Source organism: Caretta caretta, chromosome 5, assembly GCF_965140235.1.
Source record: "Caretta caretta isolate rCarCar2 chromosome 5, rCarCar1.hap1, whole genome shotgun sequence".
Classification (NCBI taxonomy): Eukaryota; Metazoa; Chordata; order Testudines; family Cheloniidae; genus Caretta; species Caretta caretta.
In genome coordinates this window covers 93,267,075-93,284,215 of record NC_134210.1, presented here as the reverse complement: position 1 = coordinate 93,284,215, position 17,141 = coordinate 93,267,075, and the positions used below count along the sequence as shown (strand labels likewise).

At 43.9% G+C, this 17,141-nt stretch overlaps 1 protein-coding gene across 2 annotated transcripts in view; it reads right to left on the bottom strand.

The window, feature by feature from the left end:
* FRMD3 (FERM domain containing 3) overlaps positions 1-17,141 on the bottom strand; it is a 219,218-nt gene that overhangs the window by 22,363 nt on the left and 179,714 nt on the right. For both annotated transcript variants that reach the window (XM_048849947.2, XM_075128687.1), the window contains exons 10-13: positions 14,357-14,445; positions 9,573-9,647; positions 8,690-8,758; positions 2,107-2,228 (exon numbers count right to left, since the gene is read on the bottom strand). In XM_048849947.2, the coding sequence (XP_048705904.1) occupies positions 2,107-2,228; positions 8,690-8,758; positions 9,573-9,647; positions 14,357-14,445 (355 nt within the window). The remainder of the gene's footprint in view (positions 1-2,106; positions 2,229-8,689; positions 8,759-9,572; positions 9,648-14,356; positions 14,446-17,141) is intronic.

The following is a 17,141-nucleotide window of genomic DNA, read 5'->3' as shown; positions in this document are numbered from 1 at the left end:
TTATGTCCTATTCATAAATTTGTTTTATTTTAACTATAAGCTAATTCAGTGTGGGTTTACCAGGAAGAATGTATTTACCCCAGTTAATAAGCTGTGATGTGCTTGTGTGTCTTTAGAGGAACAAACTAACCTTATTATTTCTCTGAGTGGTCCACAAGAGGGCTGGACATTACAGAGCATATGGTTTTGGGAAAATTCAGGACTGGGAGTGTGGTGGGATCACCTTGCTGGACATAACCAAGGCTGGTGGTGTAAGCCAGAGCGGAGCTTTAGACAGGCTGCTGGGGTCACAGCCACTGAACTAGGGCTGTCTAGCACACAGAAACTTCAGAGTGTGACCTGTATGCTTGCAGGCTAGTTGTGAATATCTCAGGCTGGGAGCTACAACAGCAAAGCATTGAGAGGCATCCAGGGTTGCAGAGGAAGTGGTGACACTTCTTGGCTGGATTGCACCCCAAACCCCATAACAAAGTCACTTTAAGATCTATGGAGGAAAATATTATACAAGTGCTAAGTATTATTACTAGCAGTCATAGTAATTTAATTATGCATATGGTACCTCCTAGGAGAAAATCCATAGACAAACATTCGCCTTAGGTCTTACAACTTTACCTCTAAAGTAACTATATCAATATCTATTTGAAAGTCAAGGTGGCTACTGAACTGTACATGTTATTTATTTGAAGTGTATCAACATTATTCAGTGAGCACTACCCTTGACAGTTTTCAAAATTGGATTTCACTACTGCACACTTTTCATCATAACCAACAGTAAATTCAGCTGCTCCAGCTATATATACTTCTGCAGCTAGGAAACCCTAGATGGGACATTAGCTGATTTTGCAAAAAAGACTGTTTTTTTACAAGTAACAAGGTGGATTATTCTGTAATTGTGGTAATTCTGTCTTCTAGTAACACAGTATTTGGTGGTTATCTGGGAACCAGATAAAGAAGTCACCATAAATACACACCTTTCAAAGCCGTAGCTAACAAGTAATTTATTGTAAATTAACACTAATTACATAGTTATCTACAGTAATGGGTGAATGACCAGATGTTTAGCTAAGTACCCAAACATTCAAATGCTTAGCCAAACATCATCCAACCCCTTTGGATGAAATCCTGACCCCACTGAAGTAACAGGCAATATTCCCATTGACATCAATACAGCCAAGATTTCACTTTTGGGGGCTGTTAAAGGAAGGTAGAACTCTTATGAAAAAACAGACACACTTGTGAGATTTCTAGTACTTCCTGCTGCAGCAATGCGAAACCACAAATTATTTGATCTCCAGCCCAATGAAATCTAATTCTCTGGTGAAATACCATTGGCTTTCCATACTTCTATTGAATCTACAGGGGGGGAATTTTTAGGTAGAAATAATGTATTTATGTATGTTGAAATTAAGCCAAGATGTTAAGATTCATACCCTTACTTTTAAAAACCATGCTATGGGATCTTTAATGAACACTTCATCTGAGAGTTAGGTGCAGAATGTGGAGAAAAAGCAGTGAATAAGCAAACATGTAGACATCCTCTTTACATAAAGAATATACTCAAATGTTCAGAGTCTCCTCAGAGTAATGTCCACAGGAGTCAATGGAGTTACATTAGCAGAGAATTTGGGCTGGTATTCTTCACTATGTCCTTAAATTCTATGTAGTTTTGCAGTGCAATCTCAAACAGCTGCCATATTCCATCACAGAGTTCGTTGCATGTCATTATTTAGTGGAATGATCCCCATACTTCTTACCTATTTTGCAGGTATGTTGTGAGGCTGTGTGTGTGTGTGTTTTGAGTGCCTTTCACCTGAGGATCTCCAAACTGTTATCCCCATTAATTCCTCACCAAGACAATTATTCTTAAGTCATGCTACTTGCATGGAGCTTTCATACCACACAGCTCTCAGAATTAGTAATAATTTTTCAATACGGTGCACTGAGGAGTTAATAGTGTAATTCCTAGTGGTAACTGTACAGCTATTTCCACACTTACTAAGTTGATATTGCACCTTTAATTAATCTTTCCATGTGCACAGGAATGTTTTAATAACAGTTTATAACAGTTATGATTTCGAGTATGAACCAGTGAGGTAATTGACTCACCTTCATCTAAAGGAACCTCTTCTTCCTCACTTGGAGAAGGGAGGAGGGGCTGCAATGGTTCCATATTGATTATGAGTTGTTTATTCAAGGAATGAGAGCTACAACTCTGAGGAATGCTGGTTCTAAAAGCAAAGATAAACAGCATCAGTTTGTTCACAAGAAATCATTACAAAATAAATACAACTGCCTTTACCCTTGCCTCAAAATAATTTTGAATAAGTTATAATGGGCCCCCAAGGAGAACATTCCACTAACAGTGAATATGCTTTGACTCCTCCCCTATCTATTAGATCACACCCTTGGCTGAATAGTGGCTCTGCATCTGAAGTGCTGCAGAGGGGCCAGTAGTGGCTCTGCAGTAGGGGGGCTTCCTGCTTCATTTAGCCTCACATCTTCTCATTTTATACTGCATTTCAGCTTTACTGCTCCACTCTACGCTGCACAGCAGTGAGGAGAATACAGCCCCTTAGAGAGAGAATGCTAATCATTTTGCTGAAGAACCATGCTCCACTGTCTTTGGGACTGGGTCAAGGATCTTCTATGGTTTTGGATGTGTAGACTTAAGAATAAACCATGAGTGTTTTCTGCCACTCTCGTCACTACATGAGGAACAGCTCTCACTCCAGACACTGTCTCTACACCGTGCCTTCAATCGGTTTTTATTAGTTGTTTATTATTATTATTATTAGCTCTTTGGTACAGCCTTCCCTGTTAGCAAGTGTTGATCTTGTTAGGGAAGGTAAAGAAGGTTCTAACTGACTCACTCAGCCACTTGGCTCACTATCTTAGTCATGTGTTAAGAAGACAAGGACGTTAACTCACCTGTGCAGTAACTGACATTCTTCGAGATGCGCGTCCTTCTGGGTGCTCCACTCCAAGCGTTGATGCATCCCTGCCCCTTCGTTCAGAGATTTTTACAGCAGTACCCGCAAGGGCCGCACATGTGCGGTGCCTACCTCACATGCTGACAGTGCCTTGATATCGCGCACGCGGCCCAAGCTCCTCAGTCCCTTCTCTACAATGGCGACCACTCCACACTCCGAAGTGGAGGGGAGGAGGGTGGGTAGTGGAGCACCCACAGTGCTCAAAGAACGTCAGTTACTGCATAGGCGAGTAACCTCCTCCTCCTCCTCTTCAAGAGATGTCCCTGTGGATGCTCCACTCCAGGTGACTGAAAAGCAGTCTCTCTTAAGGAGGTAGGGACTTCAGATCTGGTAAGAAAGCTGTAGACAGCACACCTCGGCCCATTCAAGTGTCGGTCAGGGGTTTCTGAGTAAGACCATAATGTTTAGTAAAGGTATGCGCTGAAGCCCAGGTGGCAGCTTTGCAAATATCTGTGAGGTGAATGTTATGTAAGAATGCCACAGATGTTGACACAGATCTGATGGAGTGTGCCCTAAAAGAAGTTGGAGGATTCATCTTCTTTAGTTGGTAGCATAGGCAGATGCAGTCTGTTATCCAGTTGGATAGTCTCCGGGTAGAGGTGGTATTTGCCTCTGGATCATTCTGCGATTGAAATAAAAAGTTTTGGGGAAGCCCTAAACGGCTTAGCCCTGTCCAAGTAAAAAAACCATGCTCTACGCACGTCGAGTGTGTGCATTGTTGATTCAAAAGAATTTGTGTGCAGTTTAGGGAAAAAGGTTGGTAAGTGGATAGCTTCGTTGATGTGGAAGGACGAGTGGACCTTGGGAATAAATTAGGGATGCATTTGGAGCATGACTTTGTCCTTAAAAAAATATATAGTGTATGGTGGGTCAGCCATAAGTGCTCCAACACGTCTGGTGGATGTAATCACAACTAAAAACTAAGTTCTCATGGATAGATGTAGGAGGAAGCATGTTGTTAGCGGCTCAAATGGTTGGTGCATCAAGCATGTGAGAACCAAGAACAGGTCCCAGGGTTGAGCGAGCGGTCTAATGTCCATTGCAGATTGCTCCTGTCCGTCCGCTGCAAAAGTGTGCACAGGTTCAGAAGCAGATCTTCGTGGGCTGTGTTGGTTACTGTGGTCCCTGCTGTAGAAAACCCAAGGGCTCCAGTAATGCCATTGTCTGGGGAAGGTTGCCATCCATGGGTGTCCATACCAGGGTGGTAAGTCCCTGGAATATGAGGACCTTGATCTCCTTGGTCCCATGCTAGCAGGAGTCAGAAGTGGGGATGAATGGTGTGGTGAAAAAACTCCCTCCACTTCATCGTCCTCATCACTAGAAAAGTGAGAGGGAATAGGGGATAGTTGTCAGTGCCATGCAGACAGTTCCAGTGAGAGACCGGTACCAAGTAATGGGGGATGGTGAGACTAGCAAATCGCTCGAATGAATAAACTGCAGTGCCGAGGTAGAAGAAGCCAGAATATACTGCGCTGGGTGCAGCGGCGGTGCCATAGGGTCAGCCAGCGCAGATTGGTGCGGCACCGTATGCGTCTGCATAGGTGGTTCAGGTGTGGGTGCCACAACAGCAACCGTAGTTGTGTGGCCTGGGCAGACTCAGCTGAGTTGGCACCGAGTCCTTTGCAGTGCTGAGCAGTGGCGTATTAGAAGAGGCAGGCAACTTTAAGCCTGTAGCCTAGACACTGGAGCAGTGCATACTGGCAGCAGCTGTAGTATGCATGGTACCGGAGGTGCCCAGAGTGTCATATGTGCTGAGCCGGAGACTTGCTTGGAGACCATTTGGAGGCTGACTGGTTTCTGTGAGGTGATGAAGCTGGCCATTTTTAATCCTTCGGGGACTTAGGCGGGCTTTGTCTTGAGTAGAACTCCTGACCTGGATCAGAGACAGGTCTGAGGGACTTCTCCTTTAAAATTAACTTGAGCCTCAGGTCTCCGTCCTTTCATGCCCTAGGCTTCAGCTTACTGCAGTGGGCACACTTTTGGGGGATGTGGGAATCCCCCAAACAATGAACACATTGAGAATGGCCATCAGAGATAGGGATGGCCTCTCTGCATGTAGTGCATCTCTTAAAACCTGGCAAGCCAGGCATAATATAAACGGTCTAAGTGAGTGACAGAAAAAAACTGGGAAGGGGCGGGGCGGAGGGTGGTTAAGAGAAAAAGGGGAGAGAGGAAATAAAACTTTTTTTTCATAGATATTAGGTCAGACTGGATGATCATAATGGTCCCTTCTGACCTCCTGCACAACACAGGCCACAGAACTTCACCCACCACTCCTGCAAAAAACCTCTCACCTATGTCTGTGCTATTGAAGTCCTCAAATCGTGGTTTTAAGACTTCAAGGAGCAGCAACTGACCCGTGCCCCATGCTACAGAGGAAGGCGAAAAACCTCCAGGGCCTCATCCAATCTGCCCCGGAGGAAAAAGTCCTTCCTGACCCCAAATATGGAGATCAGCTAAACCCTGAGCATATGGGCAAGATTCATCAGCCAGATACTACAGAAAATTCTTTCCAACTTATTGGATTAAAATACTAGATAAACTGTATAAACAACTGACTGTCTAAAAGTGAAAATCCTTGAGTGAGACTGCTGAGCTCCGTCTCAGGCTGGGGACAGTAGAGAAGGAACTGAGGAGCCCGGGCCACGAGCACACAATATTGAGGCACCATCGGTGCATGAGGCAGGCACCATGCATGGGCAGGTACTGCACAGGTACTGCTGTAAAAATCTCTGAGCAAAGGCACACACCAACACCTGGAGTGGGCACTCACAGGGACATCTCTCAAAGAAGAATGGAGTGGTTCTTTCAAGAGGATATTTTGGGTTGTTGTGATAATTGGGCCCACATATTTACTGTAGTTGTGAGTTAACTATAAGAAGTGAGTGAAAGTTCGTAAGATGTCACAGTAACTTAGAACAACAAATGTTGATGGGAAAAAGTACGAAAGGGAATCAGACAGACCGAATTAGTCCATACAAAAAGGCCTACTGATATAAATCAAGGACTCTGTTCAGATCATGCTTGGTAAACAAGAAAAGCATGGAACCAGAAATCAGTGAACCAAAATTGGTGTGTCAAAAACTACGTCTTATGGGTGGACAAAATAATGAGGGGATAGGCTCTTCCACCAATCACTCCCTTTGTGGGTCCTTAAACAAAAGGACTTTCAGGAACAAAACTGGCTAGTGGAGGACGCTTCACCACCCAAGCTGCTATCCCCACTATCTCCTCTGACCCCGGACCTTCTTTGTCCTAATCCTGAGAGATGTCCTGACCAGAGACACACACACACACACACCCCATCACCACCTCAAATGTTTCCAGATGAATCCCAACCACCACCTGGGATGAAACAGGATCAGACATAGGCACTGGCTTCCTATGGACCCACGGGATGCTCAATCCCCACCCCGCTCCTTCCCTCATGCCCCCACCCCTGTCCCACCTCTTCCTGCCCTGCCCCAGGCCATGCCCCCACCCCACTTCCCAAGTCCCCCGCCCGCCTCTTCCAGCCCTGCCTCTTCCCACCCAGTTCCGCCCCTCCCCTAAGCATGCCCCATCCCAGCTTCGCCCCCTTCCCCCCAGCGCCTCCTGCATACTGTGAAACAGCTGATTGCGGTGGGCAGGAGGCACTGGGAGAGAGGGGGAGCAGTTGATCGGCAGGGCTGCCAGCGGGCAGGAGGCGCTGGGGGGGGGCGTCGGGGGGGGGAGAGGGAGCTGGCTGCCAGTGGATGCTAAGCACCCACTAATTTTTTTCCTGGAGCACCCACACAGTCGGTGCCTATGGGATCAGACCTTAACAGCAACAGTAGCAGCTCCAAGCCATCTCAACTAGCTTCTCTTTTCCCCCAAAGGACAGTCATTACCATCTCATCTACCATACTGTCTAAGAGACTGTCAGACAAGGTGGTTTTTCCTTCTAAAAACTCACTCCAGCTAAAGGGAAATGGAAAGTGAAAAGGGATGTTGTTAAAATGAAGGCCTCACTTAATACTTTACAGTTCAAGTGCTTCAACATTTTTTCCTTCTTTTCTTCATCTTTAATAAAAGGGTAAAATAATTTTTGTTAATGATGTGTTTGCCATGGTGCTAAGCAGGCTGAGGTCTCCGTATACCAAACCCCGAACCTTGTTTAAACACTGGACAGTGAGTGGGTTATACTAACACCTTTGGGCTATATATTCTATTTAAATTAATAGAACAGGTTGTAGGCAGGAGCCCCAGTAGTATGCTGTAAAGGTTTTTGTTAAAAGAGCCAAACACTCGAATGAGGGCAAGTTTCCGATTCCACATAGTGTGTGGACCTTGTTTCAGTATAGGCTGAGAAGGGTACTTGCCCACATTCTACTAAAGCAATATTCTTCTCATCACAAAATTACACACTACTTAAAATAGTTATCAAAAGAAATCATGCAGCAATTTTGTGCCATGTAGAGTAAACCCTCAGCGTAGGCAACAGAAGTTATGTATTTTGTCACCGTTCACTTATATTATTTTTGCAATGCTTTAAAACACAGAAAAGCCAAATGCAAAAGAAATCTTTAACAAAAAAATCAAAATCATATTTATCCCTCAGAACGGACTGATAGAAAATGGACAGCAAAGAATAAATCAAGACAACTTGGACAATCATATGGATCTCCTATGTTAATGTGCACTTGCACACTTAAATAGTGCATTCAATCTCAATGGAAGACCTGCCCACTTATTTTTGTATACTCGTATTTAGACACCTAATTTTTAGACCCTCCGTTTGGCGCATCATTTAAATGTAACCTGGTTAATGTTATTCAATAACCATGTATACCCATGTTAAGGGCAACACAACTGAATCTTTATGAAGATTACCTTTTAGACATTATTAAGAGCCTAACTTAGGGCAATGCTCCACGCTTCACCAAGGGATAGCTGGTATTTCAGGACACAACGAAAAAAAAAATCACACAAACTCCACACACAAAAGTAATGGAAAATTAACTTTACACTGGCTGTGGCTGCAAATATGCAGAAAATTAAGCAATCACTCTGGTCTCTGACACAATAAATATGTTTTTCAAGCTTTCTGAAGTGTTTCTTTTCCTCGTGGCATTTCTTTCCTTTCTTCTGCTTAGTCTCTAATCATGGAGTTTGTGCAAGTTTTCCATTTCCATTTGTTTTGATCAGGGTCTGATCAACTCCTGCTGGCTGTACAATGAGTGACATGTCTCAGGAAGACACCTGTCTATTTTCAAAGGTACAACAGTATAGCTTTAGAAAAAGCAAACCAGAGAACTTTTTCCCAGATGAGAAGAACTATTCTCCTCTCTCTTTAAACTGGTTTTTAAGTCAGTGGATAAGTTGCTACATAAATCCCTCCTCCTAAAAAATTAAAAACAGGTCAATGACTGGGGCTGAAATGCAGGTGATTTTTTTCCCAGGATCATACTTCCTACCTGGTGATACAGAGGCCAGTGAACTATTTTACTGATTGATTAAAAGGAATTTCAGGTCAATACTGATTCAACTCCCTTACCTAGGACAGAAAAAGTGATAGAGACACTTGTATTATACTAACTTAGCATCTTCCATTAGGATTGATTGTCTCAAATGGCTGCTCAGAATGATGGTCCCTTTGTCCCATAGTAACCAAAGTGACTTTTTCTGTGTAAAGCAGACTCATCTTCTTTGGTCCTTAAAGTTAAAATATCAAAACATACCTGTGCACTTCAGGAGGCTCTCTCTGGATTTTAGAGCTTGCTTCAACAACCTCTTTGGCGACCTTTCCACTGTAAGGAAACATGAATTTGAATGGTTTCAGAGTAACAGCCGTGTTAGTCTGTATTCGCAAAAAGAAAAGGAGGACTTGTGGCACCTTAGAGACTAACCAATTTATTTGAGCATGAGCTTTCGTGAGCTACAGCTCACTATGCATCCGATGAAGCGAGCTGTAGCTCACGAAAGCTTATGCTCAAATAAATTGGTTAGTCTCTAAGGTGCCACAAGTACTCCTTTTCTTTTTATGAATTCGAATACTCAAGCAACTTTTGAGGGATTTTTTTAATTTATGTTAACATTAATATGTAGCTGTAACATGAACTATTAAAATGGCCACAAAGAAAAGCAACACATTTTTAGAAGACAGGATACCAGAGTACTTTTATTTTTTAATTTATCAGAAATCAATGTAGTGCTCCCCCTGAAAATACAGGAGATCATTTATCTGCAGAACAAGTACAGAAGAGCTGTGTCAGCATGAGTTTCACCCCGCTGTCTCACCAAGGTATGTCTACCCTGATTCTAGAAGCATCTGGTGAGAGTAGTTCAATCTCTATGCTATCCAAGTTTTGTCTTGTCTTGAGACTGCAACAAAGGATATTGTGGCTTTTTTCTTATGTGAAACACTGTTCACTACGATCTAAATGAAACCACCAACTAATTTCATAAAAGACAGTGAAGAGCAATCAGGCTTTGAATCCCTACTGACCTGCATTAGGAACCCTAGAGGTAAAGGCTCAATTTCCCATTAAAAATTTTCCAAGCTCTCTTCCACCCTCGGAATGGTTAATCTTAAAAAAAACATAAGGACAAGAAAGTGCATACCTATATCGAAATCTACTGCCTTTAAAAAATATTTTGCTGCTGGACATCGTCTTGATCTGACTTGATTTTGCATACCTTCCAGAAAAAGAAGAGTACATGGTTGTCACATTTTCAAAAAGTGTAAAAAGCAACTTAATATACAGAAATGAGCAAGACAAATGACCAATTGTGTTATTCTTCTACTATACCAGAATATTCTATAATTGGCAGTTTAAAACTTTTGTAGTGGTATGTGTAATAATTTCAACATAAAATTACATGTGAAACATAACAGAGTTATCTCACAATTTAGATAGTATGGAAAGACTGCATACCAATGAGTGATTATCTGGATAACAGAGCAAGAAAGTAAAACATGTGCCTACAGGGCCCGTAGAAGTTTATACATACACCATGTGAACCAACCACCATAGAAACGTGTGCCTACAGGACCCGTAGAAGTTTATATATACACCATGTGAACCAACCACCATAGAACCCAGCAAGGGTTCTTACAATATCCTGTACATGGGAGGACTAGGACAGAGATGTGGTTACCTCCACACTGCCTAGCCATGCCAGAAGGACAGGAGGTAATGGATGTGGTTTAATAAGGCCACATCTTTATTCACCTAAAAATCTGGAAGAACCTGGCAATAAATGGTACAGTGCAGATCATCATAATTTGCTTAATCATTTCCATATAATCCTCACCTGGTCCCAACCAGTCCATTACTGGAATCCTGCCAGGCTCCCCCTGTTGGAAGTGAACGGGGGCTATAAAAGGAGGAGGGGGAACCGTCTCCCTGCTGTGAGACACAGTAGCCCCAAAATCCCCCTCCCTCAGCTTCCTTAAGGGATGCTTTCCTTCAAATCCTTTTCCAGTCCATTTTATCTGATAACTGTATCCCTTCCATTATGGACATCTGCCATAAGTTTTATGTACTACATTGTGACATTATAGCCTAATCACCCCTCACACACAAATACACACCCATCCCACCAGGTCCCAGACCTGCTATGGGGAAGACAAGTACCCTGCACAACCTCGGCCATTTGGTGGTGAGGGAAAAACTATTTCCCAGCCCCCAAAGAAAAGGGCAACTAGCATAGTGAGTAATGAGGAAACCTGGCCCTTTTACAAATTCATGGGTGCGAATGCCAGCCTGATCTGGGTAAGAGAAGGCTTTTTTGGGACTGCCTGGGATATAAATACCCAGCCCTCACTCTCTCAGTCAGCAGGAAGGGCAGTGCCCTCCCCAGACCTGTCCCAACCGCTTCTTGCTCCTCTCCCCTTTCCTGTTCCATGTTGGTAAACTTTCCCTCCCTCCCCTTCTACTACCCATTGTAAGGGGAGGGCCCCTTAAAGTGGCACAAACCCTTTTTCCTCCAGCAAGCCACACAAGGACTCCCCACATGGATGCTGCAGTAAGCATGCTGGTATTACTGAAACAAATATGAAACAAAAGAACAGGAGTTCCTCACTCAGAAAACAGCCAGAAAACACATTTTCTGTGTCTTCACACAGTCTATGTACGTGTAGAGTCTACCTAGTCCGGTCACTGAATCAGCATGCAACAGCCTTTGGCTACATTAATCAGAGCTTGAGGGAGGGAGGGGGTCTGGCTTATGAACATCAAGGAACAATATGGCTCCAGATATGCCAACCTCTCTGCTATTTTGTAGTTTTGAAATGTCAGGTGGATTTCATATTTCTTCCCCAACCTTGAAGAAACTCTTATTTATAGCTGTGTGCAAATAATCACACAAATATTTTAATACAAGGCATGATTAAGGGATAGGCATGTCTAGGTCCCTAGCTCCTAGAGTCACATGAAGAGAACAGAATCTCAGCCTTCATTTTTAAAAGAGTGAAGTTTCTACTTGTTATGGTTGAAAAGAAAGCTTGAAATCATGATTCAAATTTAACCAAGGGAATGTCTCACCAGCAGGAATTGCATGCAAGTCTGTTTGGTTTTTTTTTAAATGAAAATATTTTTTGGGTAGCAAATTGATTGTAAGTAATTTTGTGTAGCCAGTCTACAGGGTTTGTACTGTATGTAATGTTCCAAAGTAGAACTATTCATAGAGTCCAATTTTATCTTGGTTAGACTTTCAGCAGGGCTGCACAAATATTATGCTGTTGTATCACTTAGAATCATAGAATATCAGGGTTGGAAGGGACCTCAGGAGGTCATCTAGTCCAACCCCCTGCTCAAAGCAGGACCAAGCCTGACCTTAAAAACCTCTAAGGAAGGAGATTCCACCACCTCCCTAGGGTAAGTTTATGCACTTACAGTGCACTTTATGTACTGTTTGGCAAGGTGGTCCGGTGCCAAGATAGGGATATGGGTTCTGTCTATCGCCCCACCACAGTTAGGGAACCCCATTGCAGCAAAGCTATCCACTATGAGCTGTACATTTCCAAAAGTCACTACCTTTGTTAACAAGTTATTGATTGCCCTGGCTACTTGGATCCAGCAGCCCCCACTGTAGATTTTCCCACTCCGAATTGACTCCTGACTGACCGGTAGCAGTCAGGTGTTGCAAGCTTCCACAGGGCTATTGCCACTCAGGGCAGGTCTCATCTCGGTATTCCTGTGCTTCAGGGCGGGGGAAAGCAACTCACAAAGTTCCATGAAAGTGGCCTTACACATATGAAAGTTTTGCAGCCACTGGGAATCATCCCATACCTGCAACACTATGCAGTCCCACCAGTCTGTGCTTGTTTGCCAGGCCCAGAATTGGCGTTCCACTACTTAATTGGCAACGTCCAATTTCATAAAGAACTTTATGTTCAGAAACACCAGCAATTTTTTAAAATTCCCCAATTCTGGGTGAAAAGGTGGGAGGTTTCTCTGAATCCCAAATCTGTCTTTGCTGGTTCTATACTATTATCCTAGGCTTTGGTTCACAGTTTTCTTTGGTCCCTCCAGGCTTCTTTTTGACTCTTTCCTATGAGCCATTGGGCCAGCTTTCTTTACTGTCTATGGCCCCCTTGTGCTCCTCTCATCTCCCTGACTTTGCAGTCTTCTGGCTCTACTGGCTCTTTTCTGGTCTCCTCAGCTCTGTTATCAATTTTATAATGTCTTCATGAATCTTCACATTCTCCCACATTACTCATTAATGAAACAGCCAGAAAAATCCGTCAACTTCCTCCATCAGGCTAAGGAAATACTTCCTTCTTTCTTGTAGCACATTAGTAGGTTTTGAGTGTAGATGGTTTGCAATGCTATGCAACCTATCTTCATTTCACTTTAACTCTGTAGACTGTTTATTTATAGCAACCACTAATCTAATCTACCAGTGTACTCCTGTCCATGGAATGCTACTTCCAATCCTCACCTACTCAATTAGTAACATACTTCCATTCGGTCTACAGACACTGAAATGAAACAGGAGAGTATATTTTCAAAAACTTGACGAAACAACCTCACAGGGTTGTATGGAAGCCACATGGAGAGTGTGGCAAGGAAAAGAGTAGATGGGGTAATGATGCCTGAGACCCACATTATGAACATTGCTACTTGGACAGCAAAATGTCAGATGATATTTTATACCAGTCCACATTGGACATTCATACTTTGACAGCTCCTACTGTCTAAAGGTGAAGAATGTTCTTAAGTAGAACCTCTGTAATGATTCAGCTTCAAACATAGTTTTCAAATGGAATATAACTAAAGTAATGGCTATATTGTAACAGGTCTATATTTTATGCCTTTCATTCAATACACTGTTGCATCCGTGTTAAACTGAAAGAAAGAATCTGCTTCAACATAAAACAGATAATTAACAACCTTGTTAAGACACAAATTCTATCTCCCCAGTCACAAGTCATTCCCCCTCCCCTCAGTGCTGGCTACTTTGCAAGCACCAAAGACACAGCATTTTTACAAAACAAAGTATGCCAGATGCTGTAAAGAAACTCAAAGTAGCAGGAATAAAAGGAACATGCCCAAAGGGAAATGTTAGTATACAAGGCGAAAGATCTAATTAAGTAAACTGGGGAAAGGAAAAAAATGAATGAGTACCTTTGATGATTTATCTGCACGGTATCTTTTGAGGTGTAAGAGAGGGGATAGTTTCTGGACTTCTTCCTTCTCTTGCAACTGATTTATAGCCATTTACTTTTTGAACTAGATGAGTGGCAACTTTCCCAAATGCATCCAACAGCAGGTCCACCTTTTTGAAGTCTATTAACCCATGCTGTGGAATTCCTAGTCACCAGTTACCAGCCCTTGTGGCTTCACTGGAAAATAATGTTTATTCAAAAATGCCCGTAAGAATAATACTTACGGCTCAGCACTCTCCTAGCATAGATCTCAAAGCACTTAACAGAGGTAGGTAGAATTATTCTCACCATGTTACTCAGAGGAGAAACAGAAACAGAACAGTTAAGTGCCTTGCTCAAGTTTGCAGAGGTGGTCAACAGCTGAACCAAGAGTAATATCCATGTTCCCTGACTCCTGGTCTGTCATCCTGTTCACTTAGCTACACATTGCTGCTACAATCTTAGCTAATACAGGCTATTTGGAAGAAAGTTCTTGATCCTCCACCCTAAAAAGCACCAAATGCCTCCTCAACTATTATCCTCGTTTGTAATGAAGTACTACCTCACCTCCTAGTATACCAATTTGCATATTTATCCAAATATGCTTTTTTGGCATCTACATTTAATGATGCAGCAATACTGTTTTTGTCTTCCATCCTGTTAAAGACACATAGAAAATTTCACATGGAACCATCTTCTACCCTAGTTCACACGCTTTCCTTTTACAATGATGAACTGATGTAGATTTACTTACTTATAAAAAGCCTGGTTCTCCACCCCACACTTCCAAAGATGCTTGCAGGCTGCTGGTGTAGAGGTATGAAATGACAACATAGCCTTTTTCTAAGTGTAGAAAAAAGAAATAAGAAAAAACATAAAAGTTGAATTCTTTGAGACTGTGGAACGGATAGAAACTCTGTCCACTAGAAACATTTAGGACCAAATTTTCCTAAGTGACATCAATCCACACTTCATTGCAACCCATTTGCACTTGATTTTCCCCTCTATCTGTGAAAATGGATTTTTCACATAACCAAGCTACTTTTGTGGGGGAGAAGGAGATGGTTGAGTGATTTGTTAAGAGAGAAATGGACTCAAGGTCATACCCATTTTAGCTGTAGGTAGAGAAAGCTGAGTTTTACGCAAATGAAGCAACATCCCAATTTTCATATTTAATGAATATGCATTACCTCAACTCCCCTGTCAAATCCTTGAATTCTTTGCTTCTTCTGCATATAAAGATAATAAATTCTCTCCCTCAAAGCCATCACTTCCTTCTTGAGTTCCCCCCACCCTCTGACCTGGCTCCCCCTTGACTTTCCACTATGTTCTCCTCTCTTGTTCTTGTTCTCCACATAGGCCCTCCCCCCCGTCCTCCTTCCGTCTCTCTGGCTACCCATTCTCCCTGCTGACCGGCTCTCTTCCTCACTACTATGTCCATCCCTATCTTTGACTCTTTATCCACTACTTCAAGCTTCCCCCACCCCCAACCAGCTTTCCTCATTTAAATCTCCCTATTTCCCTGGACTGACTCCCCCCATACCATGGCTCATTCTATATTCCCCCTCTAGTTTCTGGTTCCCTGTGTCTAGCTTCTTTCTTCCATCCTCCCTCCCCCGTCTAGATTGTGGTCCTCAACATGGCCATAGCCTTAGAGACAGCGATGCCCAACATCACTCTGACCTGCATTACTCTACCAGCCTGAAGGTCATGGGCAGGTTAAGAGGTATGCTCTAGGCAGAGCCTCTGTGGTCAGAACACCGGAGAATGAACAAATACTAGAAGAAACTAACTATACAGACACTAGATAGTGAGCTTTTCCCACAAGTCTGCAGTTCTCCCACTCAGCTGCTTGGGAGTCCAGCAGGATGCACCTCAAATCAGAAGGCTCCCAAACAATCAAGAGACTTTAAAATTCAAGTCTGATTTAAGGCCCATGTAACAGGATCAGCTGCCTCCTGAGTGCTTCTTGTGTCTGGGGTGACTCTATAGCACCCAGCTTCAGTTTGCCTTTCTGGACTCAACTCCCAGAAGGTTTCACAAGTCAAACAGCAGCAGCCTTTCTTGGGTTCTGGCTTATTAACATAAAAGTCAAAATAATTCAAACTGTCCTCAAAATCCCAACATAATTCAAGGAATCACACCAAGGCTCCTCTTAACTCAAGTCTTCCACTGATCCATGTCTGCTTTGTCCAACTCTCTCTGGCTCTGAGGGTATATCTATACAGCAGTTAAACACCCACAGCTGGCCCCAGTCAGCTGACTCAGGCTCACAGGGCTTCAGCTGTGAGACTGTAAAACTGCTGTGTAGACATCTGGATTCAGGCTGGAGCCCGAGCTCTGGGACCCAAAGAGGGGGTAGGATCCCAGAGCCTGGGCTCCAGCCCAAGACTGAGCATCTATACAGCTATCTTTAAGCCCACAGCCTGAGCCCAGCAAGCCCCAGTCAGTGGATCCTGAGCCAGCTATGGCTGGGCCACGGGTCTTTTGTTCTAGTGTAGACATCAGCAGGCAAACCCCCTTTGCTGGTCCCCTGGTTTCTCAGAGTCACTGCAGGAGCCTTCTGCTCACTGCAGCTCTTTTACAGTAACAACCACAGCATCCTCTCCCTGGTTCCCCCTCTCTCTAGAAACCAGTTGCCCTCTGTCAGGCCCCATAGTTAGACTATTAATAAGGCTCAAGTGGCCTGCCAGTTCCCTCCTAAAAATCCCAGTCCACCCTGTAACAGCTGTAGCAAGGTGAGCACCCACTCCAGCCCTGAAAGGATTGGAAAAGCCCAATCCTTGGGGCTGGGGAAGGAAGTAAAACCCTGGCTGATTGGGGGAAATGGTGGCAGCTGAGGGCCATGCCCCAATCAGCGCCCAGCTGGTCTATAAAGGCTTTGAGCCAGAAGTTTCAGGAGAGTCTCCCTCTATAGGCACAGGGAGAAGGGCCTGGCTACAAACTGCTGAGCAGGATGCGCAGGGCTGGGGAAGGGCCAGAGCCAGAGGAGCTGGGAGCTCCAGCCTGGAAAGCCCTATTAGGTATGGGGGTTGTAGAGGCAGCAGGTCCAAACCCCTTCGCCTCTAATGAGTGGCTTATACTGCAGTCTGCCCCAGGGAGCAGAGGGGCTAGTTGGTGACTGGCAGTAGCCTAAGATGGAGGTGAGGTGGAGATAGTGGGTGGAGGTTCACATGGGAGGGGGAGACCCAGAACTGTGGAGGTACTGCCAGGGGGCAGCACCCAAAACAAGGGCACCAGGGTCCAGGAGGGACATGGGGGCCAGGGGCGGCGAGACGCTGGCCTGAAGGAGGCGCTCTGGAGGCTGGATGCTAATTCCCTGATGATGACCAGCAGGAGGTGCTGCTGGGTGAGTCTGCACCCTGTGACATAGCCCACTTGAAAATTTAACCATAGGGGTCAGGGGCTCCTATTTTATGCTGGTGCAATTCCCACATTTAGATAATTTGACCCTTAAAACTAGACTAGGTAAACACTAGGGAACAAATTATACAGAAAAATCCCTGCACTGCATGGTTGGATTAGATTAACCTAATAGG